This window comes from Lampetra planeri, chromosome 1 (genome assembly GCF_965212315.1).
Source record: "Lampetra planeri chromosome 1, kcLamPlan1.2.h2, whole genome shotgun sequence".
Taxonomy (NCBI): domain Eukaryota; kingdom Metazoa; phylum Chordata; class Hyperoartia; order Petromyzontiformes; family Petromyzontidae; genus Lampetra; species Lampetra planeri.
The window spans coordinates 31,305,145-31,329,816 of record NC_136107.1 but is presented as its reverse complement, the minus strand read 5'-3'; the positions used below and the strand labels follow the sequence as shown (position 1 = coordinate 31,329,816).

General features: G+C 47.9%; 1 protein-coding gene across 1 annotated transcript in view; it reads left to right on the top strand.

Annotated features, from left to right (window-relative positions):
* Positions 1 to 3,784: 3,784 nt before the first annotated feature.
* The window catches only part of LOC144721213 (kinesin-like protein KIF19), an 84,367-nt gene continuing 63,479 nt past the window's right edge, over positions 3,785 to 24,672 (top strand). Inside the window, exons 1-2 of the mRNA XM_078598648.1 lie at positions 3,785 to 4,793; positions 7,424 to 7,504. Coding sequence (XP_078454774.1) covers positions 4,755 to 4,793; positions 7,424 to 7,504 — 120 coding nt within the window. The 5' untranslated portion in view covers positions 3,785 to 4,754. The remainder of the gene's footprint in view (positions 4,794 to 7,423; positions 7,505 to 24,672) is intronic.

Genomic DNA, 24,672 nt, shown 5'->3' with positions numbered 1-24,672 from the left:
TTCAGCGAGACTTGAATATGTATATGGTCTTACTAAGATGAGTTAATTTTAATTCGTGGGGATGAGATAAAAAAAAATTATGCTAAAATAATAATACATTTACAGCCCGTTGTCAATCCACTGCTGATTAAAGGGCCTCCACACACCATGTCCGGTTCCGGGGGATTTTGGCCATTCTTCACCACACTCGTACACTCGTTGGTGCGGTTTGGTGTAGGGATGGTGGGGGGGGGCATGGCTGGGAATCAAACTCAGGTGGCTGTGTTCATCGTGCAATGCACCACACCCTGCGTCACTGCTCCAACCCCACTTCACATAAACAACACAGTACGTACAGTGTGTATTGAATATGAGTCAATTATATGCTTGCCCCTGCAGTGATAACAATGAAACGATCGTTGAAATATAATGTAATGATGTCCCTCTTGTTAATGCTACAGAGGTAGTAACACCGTGACATTTCTCTTTGAACAGGTACATAGTGCACGATGAACGCCTAAACGATTTGTAACAACGTCAAATTTGCAAAATATTTTCCCGTTGACCAGAAGAAATATAAATATCATCATCAGCCACGATCCATCCACTGCTGGATGAAGGCCTCCGCAAGCTGCCACGTGCTTCAAACTCCTGCGATGCAGCACTTCACACAACCACACTGATAACGACACTTCACAACAACAACAAATAATAATGCGAAACAATAACTTCATTGCAGTATTGAAAACAACGTCCCCACTATTCCTTCATGCTGTAATGCTTCACGGTACTTAGTAAACATGCGTCCGAAGAGGTACAAAAACACTCCTTAAGATGAAATTGTCCATTAATAAAGAGACCTGAGACTCAAATGTTGACTTAAAGCTTTCGTGACTGCAGGAATTAACATTCTTTGGGTCTTTTGGTAAAGTCACGTAGATAGGTTGAAAGACGATCGCTTGTGTTGTGATCGAAACGTAGTTTTATGTTATTTTCTTTCAACCTATCTACTTGACTTTACCGAAAGACCCAAAGAATAAGACCTGAGACTCATTGAAAATTATTTCCGGGTAAGTAACTAACATTATGTTTAATGTTGGATTGCATTTAGCATTAATAGATGCAAAGTAAAAGTGTCACTGTTGTAACTCTTGCTCGCCTGAACACTTATGCCCATCGGGGGTAAGGTTACAGAGACTTCCTTCTTGAACAAAAATATCTTCATTCGAAATCTTTATGAACTTAAAAAATCATCAATTACTCACCGTATGTGAAGTAACTTTTTTTATATATAAATGTATCCCTTATGGAGGTGATTATATAATAGGTCAGGAATCTAATATGTTCATGTAAAGAATAATGTAAAACCAATGACATAATTTCCCCCCGTATATTTACGACTATAATGAGCCAAGAATGTCTGTGTGTCTCGCGCGTGACGTCACTCCACATGGACAGCCCCCCTCATTAATAATCATGAGCAGGTGACGTCACTCCACATCGAACATTAATAATCATGAAGAGGTGACGTCACTCCACATGGGGGGGCGAGGCGCCTCCCCCCCCTCCTCAACGTCAACTCACAACCCTTACTACAAAGGCAGAACCCTCACGTCACGCGATCTCCGTAACGCTGTTGAGACATTATTTGGGTCTTTCGGTAAAGTCACGTAGATGGTTCAAAGAAAATAACATTGACGACATAGAAGTAAAAATGACGTCATTATGAACAAGGGATTATAACCTTTATTAATTAAATAGGTCTGTGTCACCGCGCCCTTACAAATTGCACACGAATTGATGCAATTAATATAACGTAGCGCTCTGCTTTTCGCTTGCAATTTTCAGATTTACTGCAATACACCCGTCCTTGGACGGGCAAAAGGCTAGTTGTTATATAGTATATAAGTATTAAAACCACGACCTGCTCTTTTAACGAACACGTAATGGGCCGATAGTACATCACATATGAATATATCGCGAGCTTCTTTGTCTACAGTATCTACAAATATATTGGATTTGTATCCAGCAGAAGCTCCTGACCTCTCGTTTTTACATGTTGAAATTAAAATCACTCGAACACGTTTAGTTTAAAGGAAAAAGAGATTTAGAAAATCTCATTTTGGCACAAAGCCAAAAAAAGATATTTCTGTTGCATAATGAGCCACGCTGCATCCCCATCATACGACGAAAGACAAAGACGCCCCTTATAGCTTTAACAGACTGTTGGGGCAAGTGCTGTTCGCGAAAACCTATGGAAGCCGGAACAGCACACAAGGGGTGGGTGGCCAGCACCACGGCCGGCTGGCTTTGTCACCGCAGTGGCGATGTTCACACAGCGCACCAGATACTAATTTTGAGGCTGAGTTGACCTAACGGAAGCCCAGGTCCGGTTCAGATAATCGTCACCGGTGTTGGACGTGAGCGGGAATTGAACTTGGGCCGGCGGGTTCGTAGCGCAGCGTAGCGCTAACTGCTACACTACCGCTCCCCACACACACACCACCACATCCCCTCTCACAGACATCGCGCCTCTCAGCCAAAAGTCCCGACAGACTCCACACAATTAGAGATGTTTGCCTCAGTGGTAGTAGGCATGCAATATTTATTCACTGTAAATTAGCACAATTCACGGTTGTGATTCGTTTGAAGAATACATTCCTTGTGGTCTATTTTTTTCATCTAGTTTGTTTTATTGTTTCAAAGTTGTGGTGTGTAATTTGTACCGCATTGTTCCATGTATGAGCGTCATACATTTTCAAAATAATGAATTCAGCGATTCCACATTGGCAGTAGTGCACAAAGCACAAGCAATAAAAACTAAATGAAGGGATGGAGGTAGGGATCGATAGTGAGGTAAGTGGAGGGAGGTTGATATGAATGTGATGGAGGGAGAGAGATAGCTAGAGAGAGTGAAATCTTTTGTGAAATCTTTCATTTTAAAAGAGGGGGGGTTACATAAAGCAAAGCATTGAAAGAAAAAACAAAATGATGAACGACTACACCGAGCATATTCTTGTTTCCTCTGATCGAAAAAAGGAAGGGAGAGATGGAAGGAGGAATGAATAGAGGCAAAGAGTATGGAGTTATGTAAATGAAGGAAGATAAAAGGAGCTCAAGGTTGAAAGGACAGACGAATGAATGGAGAGACAAATAGAGAGGCAGAGCGATGGTGAGCTGGAGAGATAGCGAGATGAAGGGAGAGAGAGGAGAGATGTGAAGGGATGGGGTGATTGAGGGAGCGACCGGGATAAGAAGATTGAGGAGAGAGAAGAATTTGATTGAAAGGCAATGGCGTTATGTATTTATGCATGTTGAACTTCTTTCGCACCGTACGTATCCAATCGTGATAATCGGTGGTGCGGGGGAAGGACTGCAAACTAAACACAAACAGCTATTCTAAATAAATTAGTTTTCAGTCTAGATTTAAAAGTACACAACTCCAGCGGCTTCCTAATATCGGAAGGAAGAGCGTTCCAGACGGCCGCAAAAGCGCATCTGAAAGCGCCGCGCGATGCAGTGGCCGTCTTTGTTCGATGGTTATCCAAAAGCCGCTGCTAGGAGGGGAAGGGAAAGAGAGTTCTGAATGCAGGGCTGTGTGAAGGGAGGGAGGGAGGGATTGAGAGACGGCGGGATGAGGAAGGCAAAGGGGATGGAGGAATATTGAGGCATCGATGGCGAGTTAAGAGAAGCGAAGGGAGGGAGAGCTGGTGGAGTTGGGAGGAGGGAGGGAGGGAGGTAGAGAGAGAGAGAGCGAGGGGAGGGCACAGCAGGCAGCACTGCCCCCCTCTCCCTCCCCGTGGCTCCCGGGTGCCCAGGGTGACGACGCGGTCCGCTTCCCCCGTCCGCGATGACACCGCCACTCGAACAACGCAGTCGGTGCTCGCACAGCGCCGAGCTGCGCGCTCGCGACAAATACGAACCCGCGACCACCGTTCCAGCAGCCTGTGGGCATTGATTCGTCGATTTTGATGGATATGTATCTGAGCTGTATGTGAACTACTGAGGGTGCATTTGGTTTAGCGGGGCTTACGGACGGACTATAGAGTCAAGCGCTGCCTGGTCGGTGGGGTTTCTATAGCTTCTTGTTGTGTGGGCGCGGTAGATATAACACATTACGCAGCGCCGATTATAATATATAGGGGCTGTGTGTTCTAGGCAGCGTTGGGGCGGCTTGGAGGTTCTCTGTGCCGTGTGTCCGAATGGGCAGCGGCGTCTCGAGAGTTGTTCGCCCCCATCGCCGTTGCGTTCCGTAGCCGCGGGACCATCGCAGGGACGTGCGCCTTGGCCACGTAAAATGCGTCAAATCCGCGGGCGGTCAAACGCGCATCGTGGGGTTCTTGTGATGGTAATTGGCGAGCAGGGTTAGTCGCTGTTCTATGTTGGCACGGCTTCTGTGCTCTCTTTTTTTAAACCCCGAGACAGAAGGACACAGTCGACTATACAAATGCGCGTTGCGCCATTCTCTTGACGAAGAACTCCGAAAAACACAAAGCTGTCGTGCACGGACAGGCGGGCGCGTGTGTGTGCACTCACGCGCGTATAGGCCAAGTAGTTTTGTTTCACGCGCATACAGTTAGGTGTATACGTATACATCCATCATATCACTGTGTTTGGGGGACGGAGACCTTCACTCATAGCTGCTTCAGTCAGCCAAGGGGACCCACCCCTGGCTGCTAGTTGGTCGCCAGAGAAGGGGCAGCATCATCACCGGCCACAGCTGCGAGCTGTGAACCCATCTCATGGTCCTGGATTTGTGAAGAAGCAGAGAGAAGATGAAGGACAACGGAGAATCCAAGGATCATCAGCTGACGGTGCGTGTTTGCTTGTGTGGTTTGTTCATCATGATAAGCCCTTAATTATATCTACCGCTGAATGAACGCTTCCCCAAACGATGTCACAATCTCTAACGGGCTTGCGATGTCACAGTCCGTCTGCTGTGAATGAGCTTTTCACCGTTGTTCCATTGTGGTGGTGGGGATGTTTTTACTTGGGCTGTCATTCAATCACCTGTCTCATCCATCGACCATCATTCCAGCGATGTGTCCTGCCCAAGCCAACTTACTTTGCTTCATTACGAATTATGTTTTCGATCTTGCTTTTTGTTCACCTCTTTGCTCCGTAAATTTAATCCATATCCACCTTCCATAATTGCTCTACGTCGTCACATACTGATGCGTTTTCCAGTTGCCTCCCTCTCAAAATGTTGCTTTGTTTACCAAACTTGTTACACGACTTTTGCATAACTCACATGTATCTTGAGCCCAGCTTCGGAGAATTGTTCACGTTCAGTAAAGGCAAACCTAACAATGTTACGGGTATGCTCCGAGCCTTGTGGATGGCTTAAGCCAATCATCACCTGAAAATAAGTATAACCCGTAAAAACAAAGTTTTTCACTATAAATCCTTTATATGCGTGGCAGCGAACTTAATATAAAGGATTTACAAGTAAACCCGTAAAAACAAAGTTTTTCACTATAAATCCTTTATATGCGTGGCGGCTAGAGTCTTCTCGTCCTCTGGCTTGAGATGGCTGCCACCTATGGGTCAGATGATTGTCTGCCAGTATTAAACAATTGGTAATTAAATATTTAATTTGTTTTCCCTAAACAGTGTAAAATTTTGGAAAAAAATTTTTCACGAAAATTAATTGTCACACACAACGAGTCTGTGTGGAAAATCTCAGCTCGATTGGATCACTGGAAGTGGGTTAAAAAACGACCGAAAGATTTGCACGGTCGTAAGCAAGCAAGCAAGCACGCAAGCACGCAAGCAAGCAAGCAAACTTAATATAAAGGATTTAAAAAATATATTCGCCTGTGGAGGACGCGGGGATCGATCCCGCGACCTTTGGCATGGGAAGCGAGGGCGCTACCAACTGCGCTACTCCGCCACGGCCTGTGGAGGGGTTACGCTCTGGGCTTTTACACTGTGACGTTCAGCCAAAGCCATGAATGAGTTCTATTTGAATATATGTCAAATAATTTTTTTTGCCTAAAAAGTGTAAAATTTTGGGAATTTTTTTTCACGAACATTAATTGTCTCGCACAACGAGTCTGTGTGGAAAATGTCAGCTCGATTGGATCACGGGAAGTGGGTTAAAAAACGACCGAAAGATTTGCACGGTCGTAAGCAAGCAAGCACGCAAGCAAGCACGCAAGCAAGCAAGCGAACTTAATATAAAGGATTTAAAAACGGCAGTACTTTGCAGGTGATGTGATCCAGGAGGTGGAAACAGGTCCAGAGTTTGCCTGCTTAAATAAATACTGATATTAAGCACTGGCCAGGAATGATGGGCTGACATTTCAGTTCTCATTATTTTTTGATGAATAGATCCAGATTACTTTATGTTTTGTGAACGTATAACATGTGTAACGGCAAATATATGGAGTGGAGGGATACAAATGAAACGAGTTATTGTGATGTCTTAATAGCCTGGTGATGATTACATTTGCTGCCGGACAATTCAATTTTCTACTCGGTTCAGTCAAAGTGCCTCCCTGCTCAAATGAGCATTGATCAGTGCTAATTGCTGTCGGAGGCCCTAAAGCAGCAGTGCAATTCCAAATTCATATGATGGGGGGGGGGGGCACCGTTGACCTCCCACGAAGTCAGTCATTTTATTGACACTGAATAAATTGTGGACTAGCTCACACAAGTTACATTTCTGCGTGGAGCGTTGTGCCACATCAGCAGCTCATATTCGACGCAATAGTTACATGTTAATCCATTGCCATAGGAAGGACCTCCTTACGACTTGTTTGACCATATTTCACCACGCCGGGCAGTGTGGGTTTGTGAATGGGCAGCCCAGGACTGGTTTAGATATCACTCACCACTGATGTTATCCGTGGGTGAGAATAAAACGCAGGTCGCCGGGTTCATGGCACGTGCAAATCACGGTGTCACCGCTCCACAGCAGTAGGTTATATCCTGCAATAATGTAAATACAGTATATACACACACACATTCAGTCTATGCACACCACTCCTCCCCATATATATTGGTTCATAAATACTGAAGATGTACAATATAATGAAACACCACCGTGCCACCCCAGGTTATATATCCCGTGTAGACCATTTCAAAACTGTGGCCCTGTTCTGCAGTGAATGTGTGCACGCATGGTTGACCCTCCTGGTTTCCTCTCCACCCTCTCCACCTTGTGGAACCCCACTTCTTGATGCCTTGCCCAAGCATGATACATGTGACTTGTATTTTTTGTATCATTGTCGACTTGCTTAATTTTTTTCTCTTTTTTTGCACTGTTTTTGTATCGTTCGCTGTTGCAACTCGCTGATCCGCCCATACTGAACATCTGTGAAAACAAAGCCTCATAGCTCATCGGATTCCTCCTTGATTCTAAATAAGGATTCTGATTCTGAAACTCTCCCAACCACTTCCCCCCCCCCCGTATCACCCCCACCTCGTGACTCGTGAACAGGTGGCTCTACGCATCCGGCCCATCAACGATGCCGAGCTGGAGGAAGGGGCATCGGTCACGGCCCACCGCGTGGACGAGCAGGTGAGGCGGCGAAGTTAAAGGGGAGGGGGGGGGAGGAGTCTTTAACGTCCTCGCGTAGCCATGTCGGCGGCTCCGCGCTGAGGTGGGAATCGAACTGCGGACTCCACTGCGAACTGGCTGCGTGCTGACCGCTCAGCTGTCAGGCTGGCGATGCGCCGTACGTATGTACACTGTACATTGAACCTGATTGCAACAACAGGCAGTTCTCAAGAAATGAGTTTTCAATCTCGATGCAAAAGTGCGTTGGTTGTGTGCACTTGCACATGAACACGTCCACACACTCACACACTGCGTGGCTGCCCGTGGCAAGGTGTGTTAATATGATGAATCACTCCAAATAAGCCGAGTGGCGTTTTATTTTTATTAGCTGCGTAATGCGCTGTGCATGCTACCTGCGCTGTCACTCCATGTGAAGCTTTTGGTATTCCCTGCCACAGTTATGCCCTCCGATTAGCACGGTTGGCTACGTACGGTGCGAAAGAAGTACAAAATGCATACAGTGAGGGAAAAAGTATTTTATCCCCTGCTGATTTTGTACGTTTGCCCACTGACAAATAAATGATCAGTCTATAATTTTAATGGTAGGTTTATTTGAACAGTGAGAGACAGAATAACAACAAAAAAATCCAGGAAAACGCATGTCAAAAATGTTATAAATTGATTTGCATTTTAATGAGGGAAATAAGTATTTGACCCCCTCTCAATCAGAAAGATTTCTGGCTCCCAGGTGTCTTTTTTACAGGTAACGAGCTGAGATTAGGAGCACACTCTTAAAGGGAGTGCTCCTAATCTCAGCTTGTTACCTGTATAAAAGACACCTGTTCAAAGAAGCAATCAATCAATCAGATTCCACACTCTCCACCATGGCCAAGACCAAAGAGCTCTCCAAGGATGTCAGGGACAAGATTGTAGACCTACACAAGGCTGGAATGGGCTGCAAGACCATCGCCAAGCAGCTTGGTGAGAAGGTGACAACAGTTGGTGCGATTATTCGCAAATGGAAGAAACACAAAAGAACTGTCAATCTCCCTCGGCCTGGGGCTCCATGCAAGATCTCACCTCGTGGAGTTGCAATGATCATGATGACGGTGATTAATCAGCCCAGAACTACACGGGAGGATATTGTCAATGATCTCAAGGCAGCTGGGACTATAGTCACCAAGAAAACAGTTGGTAACACACTACGCCGTGAAGGACTGAAATCCTGCAGCGCCCGCAAGGTCCCCCTGCTCAAGAAAGCACATATATATGCCCGTCTGAAGTTTGCCAATGAACATCTGAATGATTCAGAGGACAACTGGGTGAAAGTGTTGTGGTCAGATGAGACCAAAATGGAGCTTTTTGGCATCAACTCAACTCGCCGTGTTTGGAGGAAGAGGAATGCTGCCTATGACCCCAAGAACACCATCCCCACCGTCAAACATGGAGGTGGAAACGTTATGCTTTGGGGTGTTTTTCTGCTAAGGGGACAGGACAACTTCACCGCATCAAAGGGACGATGGACGGGGCCATGTACCGTCAAATCTTGGGTGAGAACCTCCTTCCCTTAGCCAGGGAATTGAAAATGAGTCGTGGATGGGTATTCCAGCATGACAATGACCCAAAACACACGGCCAAGGCAACAAAGGAGTGGCTCAAGAAGAAGCACATTAAGGTCCTGGAGTGGCCTAGCCAGTCTCCAGACCTTAATCCCATGGAAAATATGTGGAGGGAGCTGAAGGTTCGAGTTGCCAAACGTCAGCCTCGGAACCTTAATGACTTGGAGAAGATCTGCAAAGAGGAGTGGGACAAAATCCCTCCTGAGATGTGTGCAAACCTGGTGGCCAACTACAAGAAACGTCTGACCTCTGTGATTGCCAACAAGGGTTTTGCCACCAAGTACTAAGTCATGTTTTGCAGAGGGGTCAAATACTTATTTCCCTCATTAAAATGCAAATCAATTTATAACATTTTTGACATGCGTTTATCTGGATTATTTGTTGTTATTCTGTCTCTCACTGTTCAAATAAACCTACCATTAAAATTATAGACTGATCATTTATTCGTCAGTGGGCAAACGTACAAAATCAGCAGGGGATCAAATACTTTTTTCCCTCACTGTACGTGCATAAGTCTCTATACTTGCAAAACGTGTGGAACATCGGTGCCCGTTTGATTCATGCTGGCCTACCTACGATCCATTTAGGGTTGAACCTGGCTGGAATGTGTTCAGAGCTCACAGATATTTGACAGATCTGGACGCAGGTGAGGCTGCTTTGGCTGGGTGATATAACCTGCATGTCCAGCCTTCACATGCACAAACCGTTTCTTTTTGGTCGGATAGAGGGGCTAAATGAGCATGGCACAGGCTGGCAAAGAGATGGGCTGAAAATGTGGAGCTGAGTGGACTTGCCGAAGACTTGTTCCGGTGGTGTCAAGATTGGCTTTGGTGGAGGAGGCTCGTGAAGGACGCTACTGGGCAGTTGGAGGCAGTCACCCTCCAGCAACAACGGAGGGCAGAGGAGCACCGCTCAAAAACGAGTAGAGCGCCGGGAGGCAAAATCACAGATAGTTGGCACAGTCGGGAGCACTGGTGGGGCATCTCCCAGTCATCTAAGTCAGTCAACCTATAACACCTGGGTCTGTCCTGTGACCTCCTTCCTTGTTAGCGATCCTTTGACACTTCATGTGGTCTGAAAGTGCACCTCGCTTCACACAAGTGCACAAGCGTTGCGATGACGTCACCACCACTCAATGGCATAATGGAGGCTGCTATTGAACACGTGTGTGCTTTTTCGGTCTCCGATTTTCTAATGTCATTTAGTGACCCAGTTGACTATTGCCATTGAGACTCTATCCTGGTCACTATAGTTCTCAGCTGGTTGAACAAAATAACATTGAAGTTGAACATATCTTATAGGCATTAACAATGCATCGAGTCATCAATTATAATTGATCTTTGTATTCAAGGTAAACTTGCATTAATTAATGCGGATAACAATTGAGTATATATCTTTTTTAGTTTTGTATACATTGTGATTAATTCATGAGACACCTGCAGCCTCTCGGGGCACTACAATGCACCACGATGTCAGGTTCAATTGTGTCCATGAAATGTCACGGGTCATTGAGTCGCGTTGGGTGACGAATAATTCGCGACGCAGTTCGCCGTGCTTTCAATGCAAGCTTGGGCTTCAACTTCCCCTTTGCCAATGAAGTTTCGCACTCATCCCATAGCCTGAATGTCAGCGGGGTGCACACGCGTCGACGTCGACCGATTGGCACCTAGCGCGGCGTGCCGCTTGCCACGCTTCTCCACGGACTGCGAACGCCACGAGGGTGCGTTTCCTTCCACCCGCTCGTGAGGATTTGTGAAATATTGAGCGGCAATATTGCACCGCGGAGAGGTACGCCGACTGGAAAATAAAACCGCGAGTGGATAGGTAATGAGAACATTGCTGTTTTCATCATAACACAGAAGTTGCGTGTTTAAGACAGACCATTAAATAACGTCATGGTGCCAAGAGACTGGCACTCAACAATGTATTATCTGCTCATTTTGTGTATTGTATAATTTATTAAATAGCTATTTACCTTGGCGTCCATACGCACTCTATTTAAGTTTCAATATAATAAAGTTAGCCCAATGTTTTGAAATACAGCCAAGGGGTAGATTGGCTGAGTTGCGTCGCTGTAATCCACAGTGCGGGGTGTCATTGTCAAGTTTTCCTCATCAAAGGTGTAATTTTTCACACCCTTGGTTTTTTTTATCCTCGGCTCTGCAGAAGCCTTCTTATAGATTACTTTGTTGGGTACGGAAATTAGGGACGGATTGATTAATCTCTTACACCTTCCCCCCCACCCCGTGATAATTACTACATCGTGAGCAAGCAAATATTCCATTATTACACAATACTCGATGTTCAAGCACATGTGCGTATGCTGCTCATTGGAGGGCTGTAGCCACCGTGGGTGTTGTAAGAGAATGGACACCCCTCCCCCTCCTCAAAGTTTTTAGATATGGCTAAGAGACACTCACGAGATTAGGTACATATTACTGAAAACTAGACCGTATACGTTTTGGCTGATATAATTATTTTTGGGATTAAGTCACTCCAAAAACTCCTGAGTACGCCATGATTTAATTATTGTAGCCCATTGATAACCCGGTCTAAATGATCATTGGGTCACCTATTTTATGGTGAAGATAAGGTCTGAATTAAAAAGCGGTAAGTTTGCGGATTTGGTGATCCCTATAAAAAAAACTAATTTAAATTTCAGTGGTTCTCGCTCTTTTTGAAGACCGCTTTATAATTGCCGTCAGTCAGTCCATCTCGTAACTCATTAATTCCTTTCAGCTATATATACATAACATAACGTCCTTGCAATACATGGAAGATACATGACTACGTCCTACTGCCCACTCACCAACTTGAAGTTCACCAGGGCTCCCTAGGGGAATAGGAGGTGTAGCAAGGTGCCGGCTTACACACAGGGTGTGATATATAACACCAATTGTGTGAAACACAATGCATGGTCGTATATAATAGGTTCAGGTCCTTCTCACACCATCAATTTTCCGTGAGTCGGATTGCAAGCTCGGACTTATTGCGAGCGACCCTTATGGAGACACAGACAGACCCCTCTCAATGCCGTGTGCTTAATTACCACACGGAGGGCAGTTACACTCAGTGGCAGAAACACGAGCACAATTGCCATACAGGCGTCGCCTAAAATACGCTGCGTAATGATGATGATAGTGGCGATGTTGGTGATGATGATGAGGATGGCGTTGTTAGTTGAATACAGGTGCTGCAGTTGTGCACATGCTGCCAATTAAAGACAGTGCCACGGTCCTCCCATTACTACTGCAAATGCAGCTGTGCCTGGCCCTAAGAGTAATGTTAAATTGTACGCAGCATTATTCATGCAAATCGTATCTCACAATCCCTTGAAGAACTACAGACAAGCGGGAAAGCAGCAGCCAGTCGGCGAGCGGTGTTACCAACAATTACTCAAGCTCTGCAGTCCTCGATTCATGCAGATGTTTTTATCTCATCAATGAGGGTTTATTCATTTATTGAGATGGTCCACACGTAGGAGGGCGCAATGCTATCACCCATACAGAAGGGACAGATGGGAAATTAGTCCACACGAACTTCCACCGTCTCCTTCTCACAAGGCAGGTCGCAAATTTCAGTGGCTGTTCTCACACCTTCGGAAATTAACATGAGGTCTCAAGTATTGCATGATTTTGTGTCCTTTATTGAACCCGATGAGAATCTATTGAGATATCTTATTTATTGTGCGAGAGCTGAGTAACTGTAGTTATGAAATATTCATTGGCTGTGACAGTGACACATGTATATGAGTGTGCTACTCTCAGAACATTGGCGTCACACATACTTTAATGCATATTTGATAGCAGACAGCATGCTAAGTATGATAATGTCTTACATTAATTGCTATAAACTCAAGAATTCCTAAATTTATTCATTTTAATCGATGCCTAGGATCTAAATTAATTCCGTAAAAATGTACTCCTCCACCCCCTCACCCCCTCGTAATCGACTATCATGATGTGCGATTGTGATTAATATTGAAGATTGCAGCAGTGAATGTGAGTCAGCTCACGTGACGAATGTATCAGTCACAAGTGGCCACGGGCATAGCATACAGATGGAAAATAAACACATTCCTGCGGAGGGAGCTGGTAGGAACGTTGGGTTGCTCGGTCAATGGCCAGGGTCAACGGCGGCGTAGTGTATTCCGCAAATATGGCCGACTGTGAGGGCGGGCACAAGCCGGCGTGAGTAGGTTAAACGTTGAGTGTTATAAGGGCACCACGGGGTGACCAGCCTCTCCCCACCCAGCCTCACCCCTCCCAGCCCCACCCTCCCCACCCAGCCCCTCCCCACCCTCCCCACCCAGCCCCTCCCCACCCTCCCGTCTCCACCCAGCCCCACCCCTCCCATTTGTGGATGCACGACGGGCGGACAAAATAATCCTCTGTGGGCTGGTGTAACCAGGAGGTTCCTACCAGTAATAGAATATCAGAGGGGCAATTCCATACGTGTATCAAGAGCAGAATACTCGCAATGTTATCGACGAGCCTAGACATCGCTACAGCTGTACCTGTTGCACCTGAGCACTGATTCGATTGCATCGAGCGACGGACTTCCACCGGCGATGACCGTCGCGCATGAAACCGAGCTCTCCTCCCGCTGACGTCTGACCGATTGCTCGAGAAGCCCACCGACCAGACTAGGGCAATGGCCACAGGTTGCTGCCGGCAGCGTTGGGAACAGCTGGATGGCGGGCCACAGGTGACGATGAGGTAACGGCGGTGAGTGTCCGATGGGAGTGGGCAGGTGGTGGACGGGAAGACGGCGAAGGTAAACTGAACCCCATTAAGTCATCGCGCTCCCCCTATTACGTTACGGCGCTTCATAATAACAGGGCAGATGACAGTTGCTGAGTTAAGCGCCTTAATTACGTTGGTGACTGTTGTTTTATTAATACCACCGGTGCTAAAAATGTCAATAGCAATACCACGATTGTTATTTGCAATGATACACTTATCATTGCGGGAAGATTAGGAAGCGATATTACCAAAAGCAATACAAACAATAAGGTTGTTACTGTTGGTGTGTTAACATTACATTGGCCTACTCTTTATATTTCTGTTATCAACATTGCTAACTCTACACTATGGGAACCTCATTTGCCAGTAAAAATATGATAATTGTTTTTTTACCCTTCTATCTGGCAATAAACTGACACCTTTTTACAAGGAGTCATGTTTGCATAGACCGCAATACCTGCAGTCATAATACAAACAAAACAACATAACTCTGATAATGTGCACTGTCCCTGAAGTTGATTGGTCCACACCCGAGACAGCTTTCCTTAGAGCCTAGTCTCACATGGGTTGGACCAGATGACGCCAAAAGGCGCACAACTCAAAGACAATGCACCATCAGAGTATGAGAGCTCGGGGCAAGCATCTACACTATGGGAACCTCATTTGCCAGTAAAAATATTATAATTGGTTTGTTGCCAGATAGAAGGGTAAAAAACCAATTATCATATTTTTACTGGCAAATGAGGTTCCCATAGTGTAGATGCTTGCCCCGAGCTCTCATACTCTGATGGTGCATTGTCTTTGAGTTGTGCGCCTTTTGGCGTCATCTGGTCCAACCCGTGTGAGACTAGGCTCTAAGGAAAGCTGTCTCGGGTGTGGACCAATCAACTGCAGGGATAGTGCACATTATCAGAGTTATGTTCTTTTGTTTGCATTATGACTGCAGGTATTGCGGTCTATGCAAACATGACTCCTTGTAAAAAGGTGTCAGTTTTGTTGCCAGATAGAAGGGTAAAAAAACAATTATCATATTTTTACTGGCAAATGAGGTTCCCATAGTGTATATGCTTGCCCCGAGCTCTCATACGCTGATGGTGCATTGTCTTTGAGTTGTGCGCCTTTCGGCGTCATCTGGTCCAACCCATGTGAGACTAGGCTCTAAGGAAAGCTGTCTCGGGTGTGGACCAATCAACTGCAGGGATAGTGCACATTATCAGAGTTATGTTCTTTTGTTTGCATTATGACTGCAGGTATTGCGGTCTATGCAAACATGACTCCTTGTAAAAAGGTGTCAGTTTTGTTGCCAGATAGAAGGGTAAAAAAACAATTATCATATTTTTACTGGCAAATGAGGTTCCCATAGTGTAGATGCTTGCCCCGAGCTCTCATACGCTGATGGTGCATTGTCTTTGAGTTGTGCGCCTTTCGGCGTCATCTGGTCCAACCCATGTGAGACTAGGCTCTAAGGAAAGCTGTCTCGGGTGTGGACCAATCAACTTCAGGGACAGTGCACATTATCAGAGTTATGTTCTTTTGTTTGTATTATGACTGCAGGTATTGCGGTCTATGCAAACATGACTCCTTGTAAAAAGGTGTCAGTTTTGTTGCCAGATAGAAGGGTAAAAAAACAATTATCATTGCTAACTCTGTTGTTCAGTGGAAATCCTCTGATCCGATTTGACGCGGGAATGACTCTTTTTATCCGAGCGGTAAACCAGGTAAATGGTCAACGTTAAACAGGGAGATTCCTAGCTCCCACCACTGCTCGCAGAATGGTATGTGGCCTACTCTTCCACCCTGGCTGGAGGCAACGCACGCGACCTGCCCGATCGGCTGCCTGTGGTGAACCCACTTGGGCTGCTGGTGGACAGAGGCAGGGGGAGTTGGGGAGCTACAAAAATCTGCCCACTGCTGCGCTGCGTTGGGGAATCAAACTGGGAAACCCTGGATTGCAGGTCTAGTCTGCTAACTAAGACTGATAATTACGGCGCAACGGCATGTTTACCCACCTGGAGCTGTACTCTGTTGCTAAATCGACGGATTTAAATACCAGAGTCCACACGGGTTGACATAGGGAGCCGTCATCTGCTTATGGCACGGACGACCGTCAAGAATGGGCTGCAGAGTACAAAGTAAAAACTCAAATAAATACGAAAATCAAAATAGCAGCCACATGGTTTATTTTTTCTGGAAAAAAGGTAATCTTAAACAATGTGAAGAACAATATATTGAACAATTTGATTTTACATTCATGCATTATACAAGAATAGGAATCAAAGTCGTTGCTGTGGTGTTCTTTGTTCGCGGGTTGAACGGCCACACGGGGTTCCATGCGTTGGTCTTGCGGATAACAACAATAACATCATCAGGCAGCACTTGAAGAACCGGTCAGACTCTACCGATGAGACTTGGAGAGTTTTAACCGGTTACCAGTATTCCCACCTTAAACACATGCTTCTGGTAAAACATTGGTCCAGAAGTGTCACATGAGGTCTCAAATAAAACCCACATGTGTGGGTTTTATTTTATTCTGTTGTTGCTATTTTAATATGGAGAGACCGAGGCGAGTGATTATTTATGCATTTGTTACACAAGACGCGTCTGTTGGCCTGTGCACTCGGACTCAATGGCATTAACCACGGCACGGGTATCGAGGGCTATTTAATGTCAGCGACATTTGATTTGCTGCTGCTGTTACCATGGACATTGAGAGGCCGGCTGTGGAGTTGGTTTCACGGTTGATTGGTCTCCTGCTCTCGCATGCAGGTTCAATGTTCACCCGCGTGCAACCGGTTTACTAGCCACCCCATCTGGCCCTCCTGCTTCCTGCACCAGCCACTGAACCAGCCCATTACGAAGATAACGAACAAAACAGCCTCATCAAACAAACACGCTGACCTTCATCCATCTGGTCGGTGCCGTGGTGAGCGCGCTCCACTCACTATTAAAAAACCGCGCGCGAGTGTTCGAATCCAAGTTGTGGGTTGACTCGGCTTAGCATCCACTACGAGGTTGATGCAGCGAGTGCCACTGTGGAAAGGCGATAGTGGTCACACTGGGCAGATAGCGATTCATGTCACAGGAATGTGGGATTTCCACTTTGGGCTCAGGGCCACCAATAGAAGCACAATTAATCAGAATCGGTCATTTACCTATCGGAAGGAGATATCTCGTTTCAATGAATTAGCCTTTGGCATTCACAAGAGCACACCACTGTGGTCAACTTCGTGCGTTGAATTACAGGCAGTGGCTGGGGTTGCTGAAGGAGCTGTGTCCATAACAAAGCACTGACCCGTACACATCGACAAGCTGAGCTCGAATGCTGGGGCTTTCACCAGTAACAGCACGACCGCCTCACGCATTGCACGTGGTCTCGCCACGATCTTTATTGAGTGCTCAAAGTACAACAAATCGATGGCAATAAAAAAACATTGATTCGTACTTTTATTTTTCCCCATCAAGTCTGTTTGCCAGGGCTTATTGAGCAAATAGAAAGAGGGAGGCGGCCATACGACTGAAGGGAGCGGAGTCGTGGGGGTTTTGTGTGGTCGACCCTTCAAGGGTCTTCAATAAAGGTTGCTCCACTCTAGGACCTGCACTTTTGCCGTGGAGACGTATGTGCGTGTGTTTAACTTCTTTCGCACCGTACGTAGCCAACCGTGCTAATCGGAGATGCGGGATATTGAGATTCCAGGAGGGCGAGATAAAACACAGCTTCACACAGCGAAATGCTTCTGGCGCGATTGAAATAGATCTGTTTGACAACACAAACACCCACAATTCAACAACAACAACAACAAAAAAACAACACAATAACCGGTGTCGACTTTCTTATTTATTTAGCAGTTACAAAGATCACTGGATGTTCTCGCAATTGAGTCACACAGCGCCCTCGCGGTGCAGTGACGATCACTCCCCCTAAAGATCTTGAATTGAATAGCCGACGAGCTTGGGAGCGAGTCTCAATTGTCATTCCCGTGGGATGGAGCTTCGTCTCCTCTCGCAGGCGGAGCAGCCCCCCCAGGGAGGGAGTAAGGTGCCGGAGAGATGCGTGGGAGGCTCGCTTTATTTGTGGAGGCCACTTTATTCGAGCGAGGGGTGGGGGGGGGGCTTTCTCGCTGGATTTCCCGCTGACCGAGAGCGCTCCACGTCCCCAAGTTCACAATCAGCGCTTTGTGGCCAATGACGCGCCCGGTGCACCTCCGACATTGACGGTGTTCACCAACCCTCACCCCCACCCCACACCTTGCCGCCGTTGGGTAGCCTAACAAAAGAGCGTATTCAGTTCCGTATCGCGGCAAACTGAGCTTGCATTGTATCGAACTCAAAGGCAGAATGCTTTTTTCCGTCTTCTTTTTTAATTAAACAAAAACCAGATGCACTTTCTAGATATTTACCCCCCCCCCTGGAAGTGTCGTAGCGGCACCGCGGCTCGGTGTGGAAGCGTCATTGGCAGCGGAGGGGGATTTAAAAATCGTGGTGCTCTAAATTCATCGACTTGGGTCTCCGTATGCGCGCGGTGCGTACGGAGTGAGGCAGCAGATGTTCAAACAAAGCCCTTGAATTGCCGGAGCACCCCCCACCCTCCAACCTTTCCTTCTCTCCGCGAGACGCTCAGCAAAATGTCTGCCGTGTTGGCGTCGATGTTGTGCCTGATTTGGTGGAGAGCTACAACGTAACCCTGCTCATCTCGACCGCAGGGAGTAAAGGGTCAGGGATTTCTTTGCAATACTACGAGAGAAATCCACCCCCCAGCAAACTGTGTTGCAGAATCCTCTATTCAGGAAAGCCTCACCGAGTCTCAAGGCTGTTTTGTTAGGAGGGTTCTGTGTCGGGATGTTTGTCCGGATCTTTCGTGAGTCTTTTCATGTTTCTTGTTACGGAATGGAAACCATGAAGAAGGAAACCAGATTCAGCAGAGAAACCACTTCATGTTCGCAGCAATTGTTTACGTATATTTATGTTCACATAATTTGGCCACATTCATAGAATATAAGTGGTATGCAAAATGACAATGCGTGCATCGTTCAATGCCATTTTCCAGAAGAAGATATTCACCTATGTTGTTTTGTGTGCCGAAATATATTCCCCCCAGTGTGTTGGCTAGGCAATTTGAATATATATCACTCCTGAAATGTCACGCAGCTTTCCCTTTGGTTGAGACTTTAGTAAATATCATGCATCTGCTTTCATTACCCATTGGGATTCAACAAAAGGCGGTGATTTAGATTATTTTGGATGCTCGTGCCATCGAGCCATATACTGCACTTCTGACAGTCTGGCATGGCCAGCTTCAATGGTTTTCATTTCCTTTTAAGAACGCATGTTCTGCCTCTGTTGGCCAGGTGTAGAGATTTCCAATGGCTATCTCATCTTAACTTAATGAGGCACTTATCTGTTTTGCCCTGGGTAATACAGCCACTGGGACACACTGATGTTAGATAAAGCTTGCAAGATGTGTTCCGGCTATGCATAAGCAAAGTAAACAAACCCAGGGGGTCCCATGCAGCTCAAGGGGGCTCAGATTCATGAAAAGAATATTGCAACATCAAATATCACTTTGAGTTAAAATCTTGTCAACTAAAATATATATAATTAGCGAAAAATCGGAATCACTCTCTCTCTCTCATTCCAATATTTTCTGGATCTCTCATCTCACAGCTAACTTCATCTCTGTCTCTTCTGCACAACTGTAATTTCGCTCCATGCCTGTCTCATCTCATTCTCTCATCTCACTCCCTTATCTACATCTCTTCTGCTATCTGACTAGGAGTTTATGCATTTGAAAGGATCCGGTGTAGTTTATATTTTCTGGGGATCCAAGAAATAGCATCAACGATACATAAAGCACACCGAGAACTGGACTCGTTTTACGAGCTGGAAGAAATAATTTCCTCCCAAAAAATTGTGTGCAGAAGGCCCGTGTCGACCAGATCTGGGATGTTAAACGAATTATATTTTTTTTCAGGAATGTGATCTGAAGGCAATGGGGAGTTATGCATATAATTCGAAATGGAACAATATCATCATCCATTGTCATCATCATCATTATCATCATCATCATTCTAATATATTCTTGGGGATGATGGCAGCAATAGGTTCACGAGCTCAATGCCAATGTCTAGGTCTGCGGGCCACAACGAGAGGGCTTCAGGAGAGAGTTCGTGGAGTTGTGTTGCTTCTATTGTTGAAGCAGCGCAGACTACGGGGGTTCACTTCATGGTCCATAATTTGGAATGCGTGGCTACATTCGCCCCGTGTTGGGTCTTCAATGTGTAATAAAAGACTTGACCACGATCTCTGGCTCAGTGTCCTTTATTCGGTCCGTACTGCGTTCCCACACGGCTGTCTCTCTTATTCTCTCTGTGCTGGTTCCGATGTCACTCCAGTCCACATCAGCAGCCCCGCTGCTGTTCTTGTCGCTCTTGCAGCCCCACAGCAGCTCCGCTGCTGTACTCTCACACAGCTCCCTTGGCTGTTCCTGCTGCAGCTCTGACAGCCTCGTGCTGTCTCGCCTTCTCGTCGCTCCTGCGACTCTTGGCAGCCACTCCGCTGCCCCTCACACACAGCCTTACTGCCTATCTCTATCTGCAGCTTTACACCTCCCAGTAGCTCCCTACTGTTCCCAGGGTTGGCTCCCGCTTCTGACGGTGCCCCCTCGGCTGGTACGCCCGCGTGGCCCCACACCTTTCCATTCACACCCCGACTGCCTTCTCCTTCCGGTTTACCCGCTTAAGGACCCCCTACCTTTCACCCACGTCACCTGGCTCCGCCTCCTCGTGACGTCACATCCGGAAGGTCGCTTTCGCCCGCATTACACCACCCTCCCCCATAGAAAAAACCCAGCCGACCTCGGCTGAACAACACCAAAGCGTAATGCGGTGAACCGACCTTCCCCCTTAAAGGACACTAAGCATGCAATATAACAACAAGAACAACACACAAGTAACATCGACGAACGTACGAAAGCATGCGATAAATACGACGGCAAGAACAAGAACAATAACAACATACAATCAACGAAACGTAAGCGATTTGGAACGAGTGCGGGTCGCCGGCCCGTCCCGGACGGTCGGCGGCCCACTTGTAGAACGGGGACGCGATGGAACACGAGAAATGACAGGGGGTAATTCCCCTGCTGCGATTGGAAGTCCACCGACATCTCGTGTCCCTGACGAATCAGTCTTGGTCGTATTCCGCGAATGCGCCTGCAGCGGGGTCGGAAGGGTCGCCGGGCTTGAAGGTCCCGCAGCCCTGGCAGGCGCCCTCCGAACAGGCCCACTCCTCCCCCGCGGTGTCACGGTCGGCCTGTCTGGAACAGGTACGACAGGCGCTCTAGCAAGATCAATGGACGCAGGCGGGGAAGAGTCAGAGTCAGCAGCAACAGACCCCGGCAAGGCAACATTGGGAGATGACGCATCACGTAGGGGAGCAACATATGGTTTCAACCGCGACGTATGAACAAACCAACGGCGAGAACCAAACTGAACGCGCGCCGACTGTGGATTGGGAACCTCAATGAGGCGCACAGGACCATGCCAAGGTTTGTGCAATTTAGGAGAGGTCCCCGGCCGCACCTGCGGGCAATGGAGCCAGGCCAGGTCTCCCACCTTCCAGGGGCACTCCCCCTCAGACCGCCGAGCATACCGCTCGTTCCGGGCCTGGGCTTTGGCCGTAGCCACGCGGGCGTTTTCCCGCGCCTCCGTAACCCGGCGAACCGTGTCCTGAATGTATTCAGGGAGTGGTTTACGAGGTCCCTTCACCCCAGTACCCAATTGCACATCCACCGGAGGCACGTTTTCCCGACCATACATAAGGTAAAACGGCGAATACCCTGTAGCCGCATGGGGCGTCATCCTGTACGCCGAAAGCACTCCGGGGATGTGCAGATCCCAATCCGATTGCTGTTCACTCACAGTATGGCAAAGCATGGCAGACAATGTCCTGTTCAGCCGCTCAACCATACCATCCGTCTGCGGATGGTATGGAGATGTCCGTATCTTCTTAGTCCCAAGGCCTGCGCACACTTCAGCCAATAATTTAGAAGAGAAATTTCGGCCCTGGTCCGTGAGGAGTCTCTCCGGCGCCCCCTTGTCCATAATGTACCCAAACAAAAAGGCGTCGGTGATGGCCGCGGCCGACTGATCGGGCAACGGCCAGGCCATCGGCCAACGGGAGAGATACTCAACCCCTACCAGCAAATATTTATTTCCCCTCGCCGATGGTGGGAAGGGTCCCAATATGTCCAGTGCCACCAATTCATTGACTCGAGACACCTGAATCGACTGGAGAGGCGGCACGTAAGGATGTTTAGGCGGCTTACGCCGGGCGCATTCAGGGCACGCACGCACGTGCCCTACGACATCTGTCGCCATGCCGTGCCAAAAATAATGACGTTGTAACGTCAACAAGGTCTTCTGCACCCCTAAATGCAATAGTGTGTCACAATGGAGAGTTCTAATCAACTCAAATCGCAAGGACGTTGGTACCACCACACGCCAGCTTTCCTGGAACCTTTCTTGCCACATAAGCAGACCATCTCGGAGAGCGGTTCGCGGCCCCACAGCCGAACTCGGACTCCCATTGTCCCTCATAGACCGCTTTCGCATGGACAACAACGACTCGTCCATCATCTGTTCCCGAATCCAGACAGACCGCGGCAGATTCAAAACCCCATCAGTCGGTCCCGGTTCCATCGGAGTATCCGACTTCCCGACGGCCAACGTAAGCGGCTGAGGGGGGTTCAGAATCGGCGAACACCTATGCGTCCCCGACGCACATTTACAAGGGGCGCGCCCTGGTAATCTGGAAAGTGCGTCAGCGTTCGCATGGCGCACTCCCTTCCGATGTTGAATTTGGAAGGAAAATTCCTGCAGCGTGTCCAACCAACGTGCCCACTGTCCCAATGGCTGGTCCATTTTAAGTGCATATTGCAAGGCCGCATGATCCGTACGCACAATAAAAGAACGACCTAAAGGTACGGTCGAAATTGCCGTAGGAAAAAAACAACCGCCAAAAGTTCTCTACGAGTGACACAGTAGCGTGTTTCCGCAGGCGACAAGACTCGGCTACCATACGCCACGACGCGCTCTACGCCCCCTTTAGACTGTGATAATACCGCCCCAATACCTGTGTCACTCGCGTCCGTATCAAGAATGAAAGGGCGATCAAAATCGGGATAATCCAATGTCGGGGCCGTAGCCAATAGATCACGCAGACTCCGAAAGGCACCCTCTTCCGGCTCTCCCCAAACAAATTTCCGTCCTTTACCCGTAAGGAGATGCAAGGGCCTCGCAATCGTCGCAAACCCCGGCACAAATCTTCGGTAATACGAGGCAAATCCCAAAAACCGCCGAACATCCCCCACAGAGGCCGGAGTCGGCCAATCCCGGACACACGCCGTCTTTTCCGGATCCGTGGACACCCCCTCTGCACTCACAATGTGCCCCAAATAACGGACGGACCGTTGCAGTAGGTGGCATTTCTTTGGTTTGAATTTCAAATTGGCAGAGCGCATCCTCGTGAACACTGTCTCCAGCCGCGTTAAATGTTCCTCAAATGTGCGGCTGAACACAATAATATCGTCCAAATATATAAGACACGTCTCCCACTGCAACCCCGTCAAAACGAGCTCCATCAATCTTTGAAATGTAGCAGGGGCCGCATTCAATCCCATCGGGAGGCAGTTGAATTGAAATAACCCCTGCGGCGTACGGAATGCGGTTTTCTCCCGTGAGGACTCGTCAAGGGGAAGCTGCCAAAATCCCGAAGAGAGGTCCAGTGTGGAAAAGAACTTAGCCCCCGACAATGCGTCAAGGGAGTCGTCCATACGCGGCAGGGGGTACGCATCTGCCACCGATATCTTATTCAATTTCCGGAAATCGACACAAAATCGCAAGTTGCCATCCTTTTTCTTAACCAAGACCACAGGAGCGCCCCATGGGCTGTTAGATGGCGATATAATGTCCGCAGCCAACATGTCTTCCACCGCCCCCCGAACGTGTTCTCGCTCCGCTGGACTCATCCGATGCGAATTTAACCGAATAGGGGCAGCGTCGCCCGTCTCAATGTGATGGGAAAGCAACGATGTGCGTCCCAAATCCAAATCGTCGGAGCTGAACACATCCGAATACGTCAGCAACAATTTACGCAGCGCATCACGTTGCCCCACGGACAGGGAAGAATTTTCGTCACATAAGGTAGCGATCCAACGATTATCCGAACCCCTTGGCTCGGAAACACCAGCGACCACTCCCCGGCGATGCGGACAATCGTGCGTCGCAAACGCCGTAGTGGCATGTGCCACAACCGTACCGGCCGGAACCCGGATGTTTTCCACCCCCGCATTAAGCACCTGTAAAACCGGTAATTGATCCGGCCGGACGATGGTCTGTGCCCCAACTAACGCCAATCCCGTTGTTATCGTGGCGGATGGTGACAACAAGACCCCTAATGCTCCTAGCCGATTGGGCAGGGGCTTCCGATACCGCAAGGGTATAAGCATCTGTGAACCAGGTGGGATGTCCACAGATGCGACGGACAGCGCCTGCACCTGTACGGCCGAAGCAGGTCGCCCCCAGGGCGACGGCAGAAACGAGATTCGCTCCTGCGACTCTTGGCAGCCACTCCGCTGCCCCTCACACACAGCCTTACTGCCTATCTCTATCTGCAGCTTTACACCTCCCAGTAGCTCCCTACTGTTCCCAGGGTTGGCTCCCGCTTCTGACGGTGCCCCCTCGGCTCGTACGCCCGCGTGGCCCCACACCTTTCCATTCACACCCCGACTGCCTTCTCCTTCCGGTTTACCCGCTTAAGGACCCCCTAC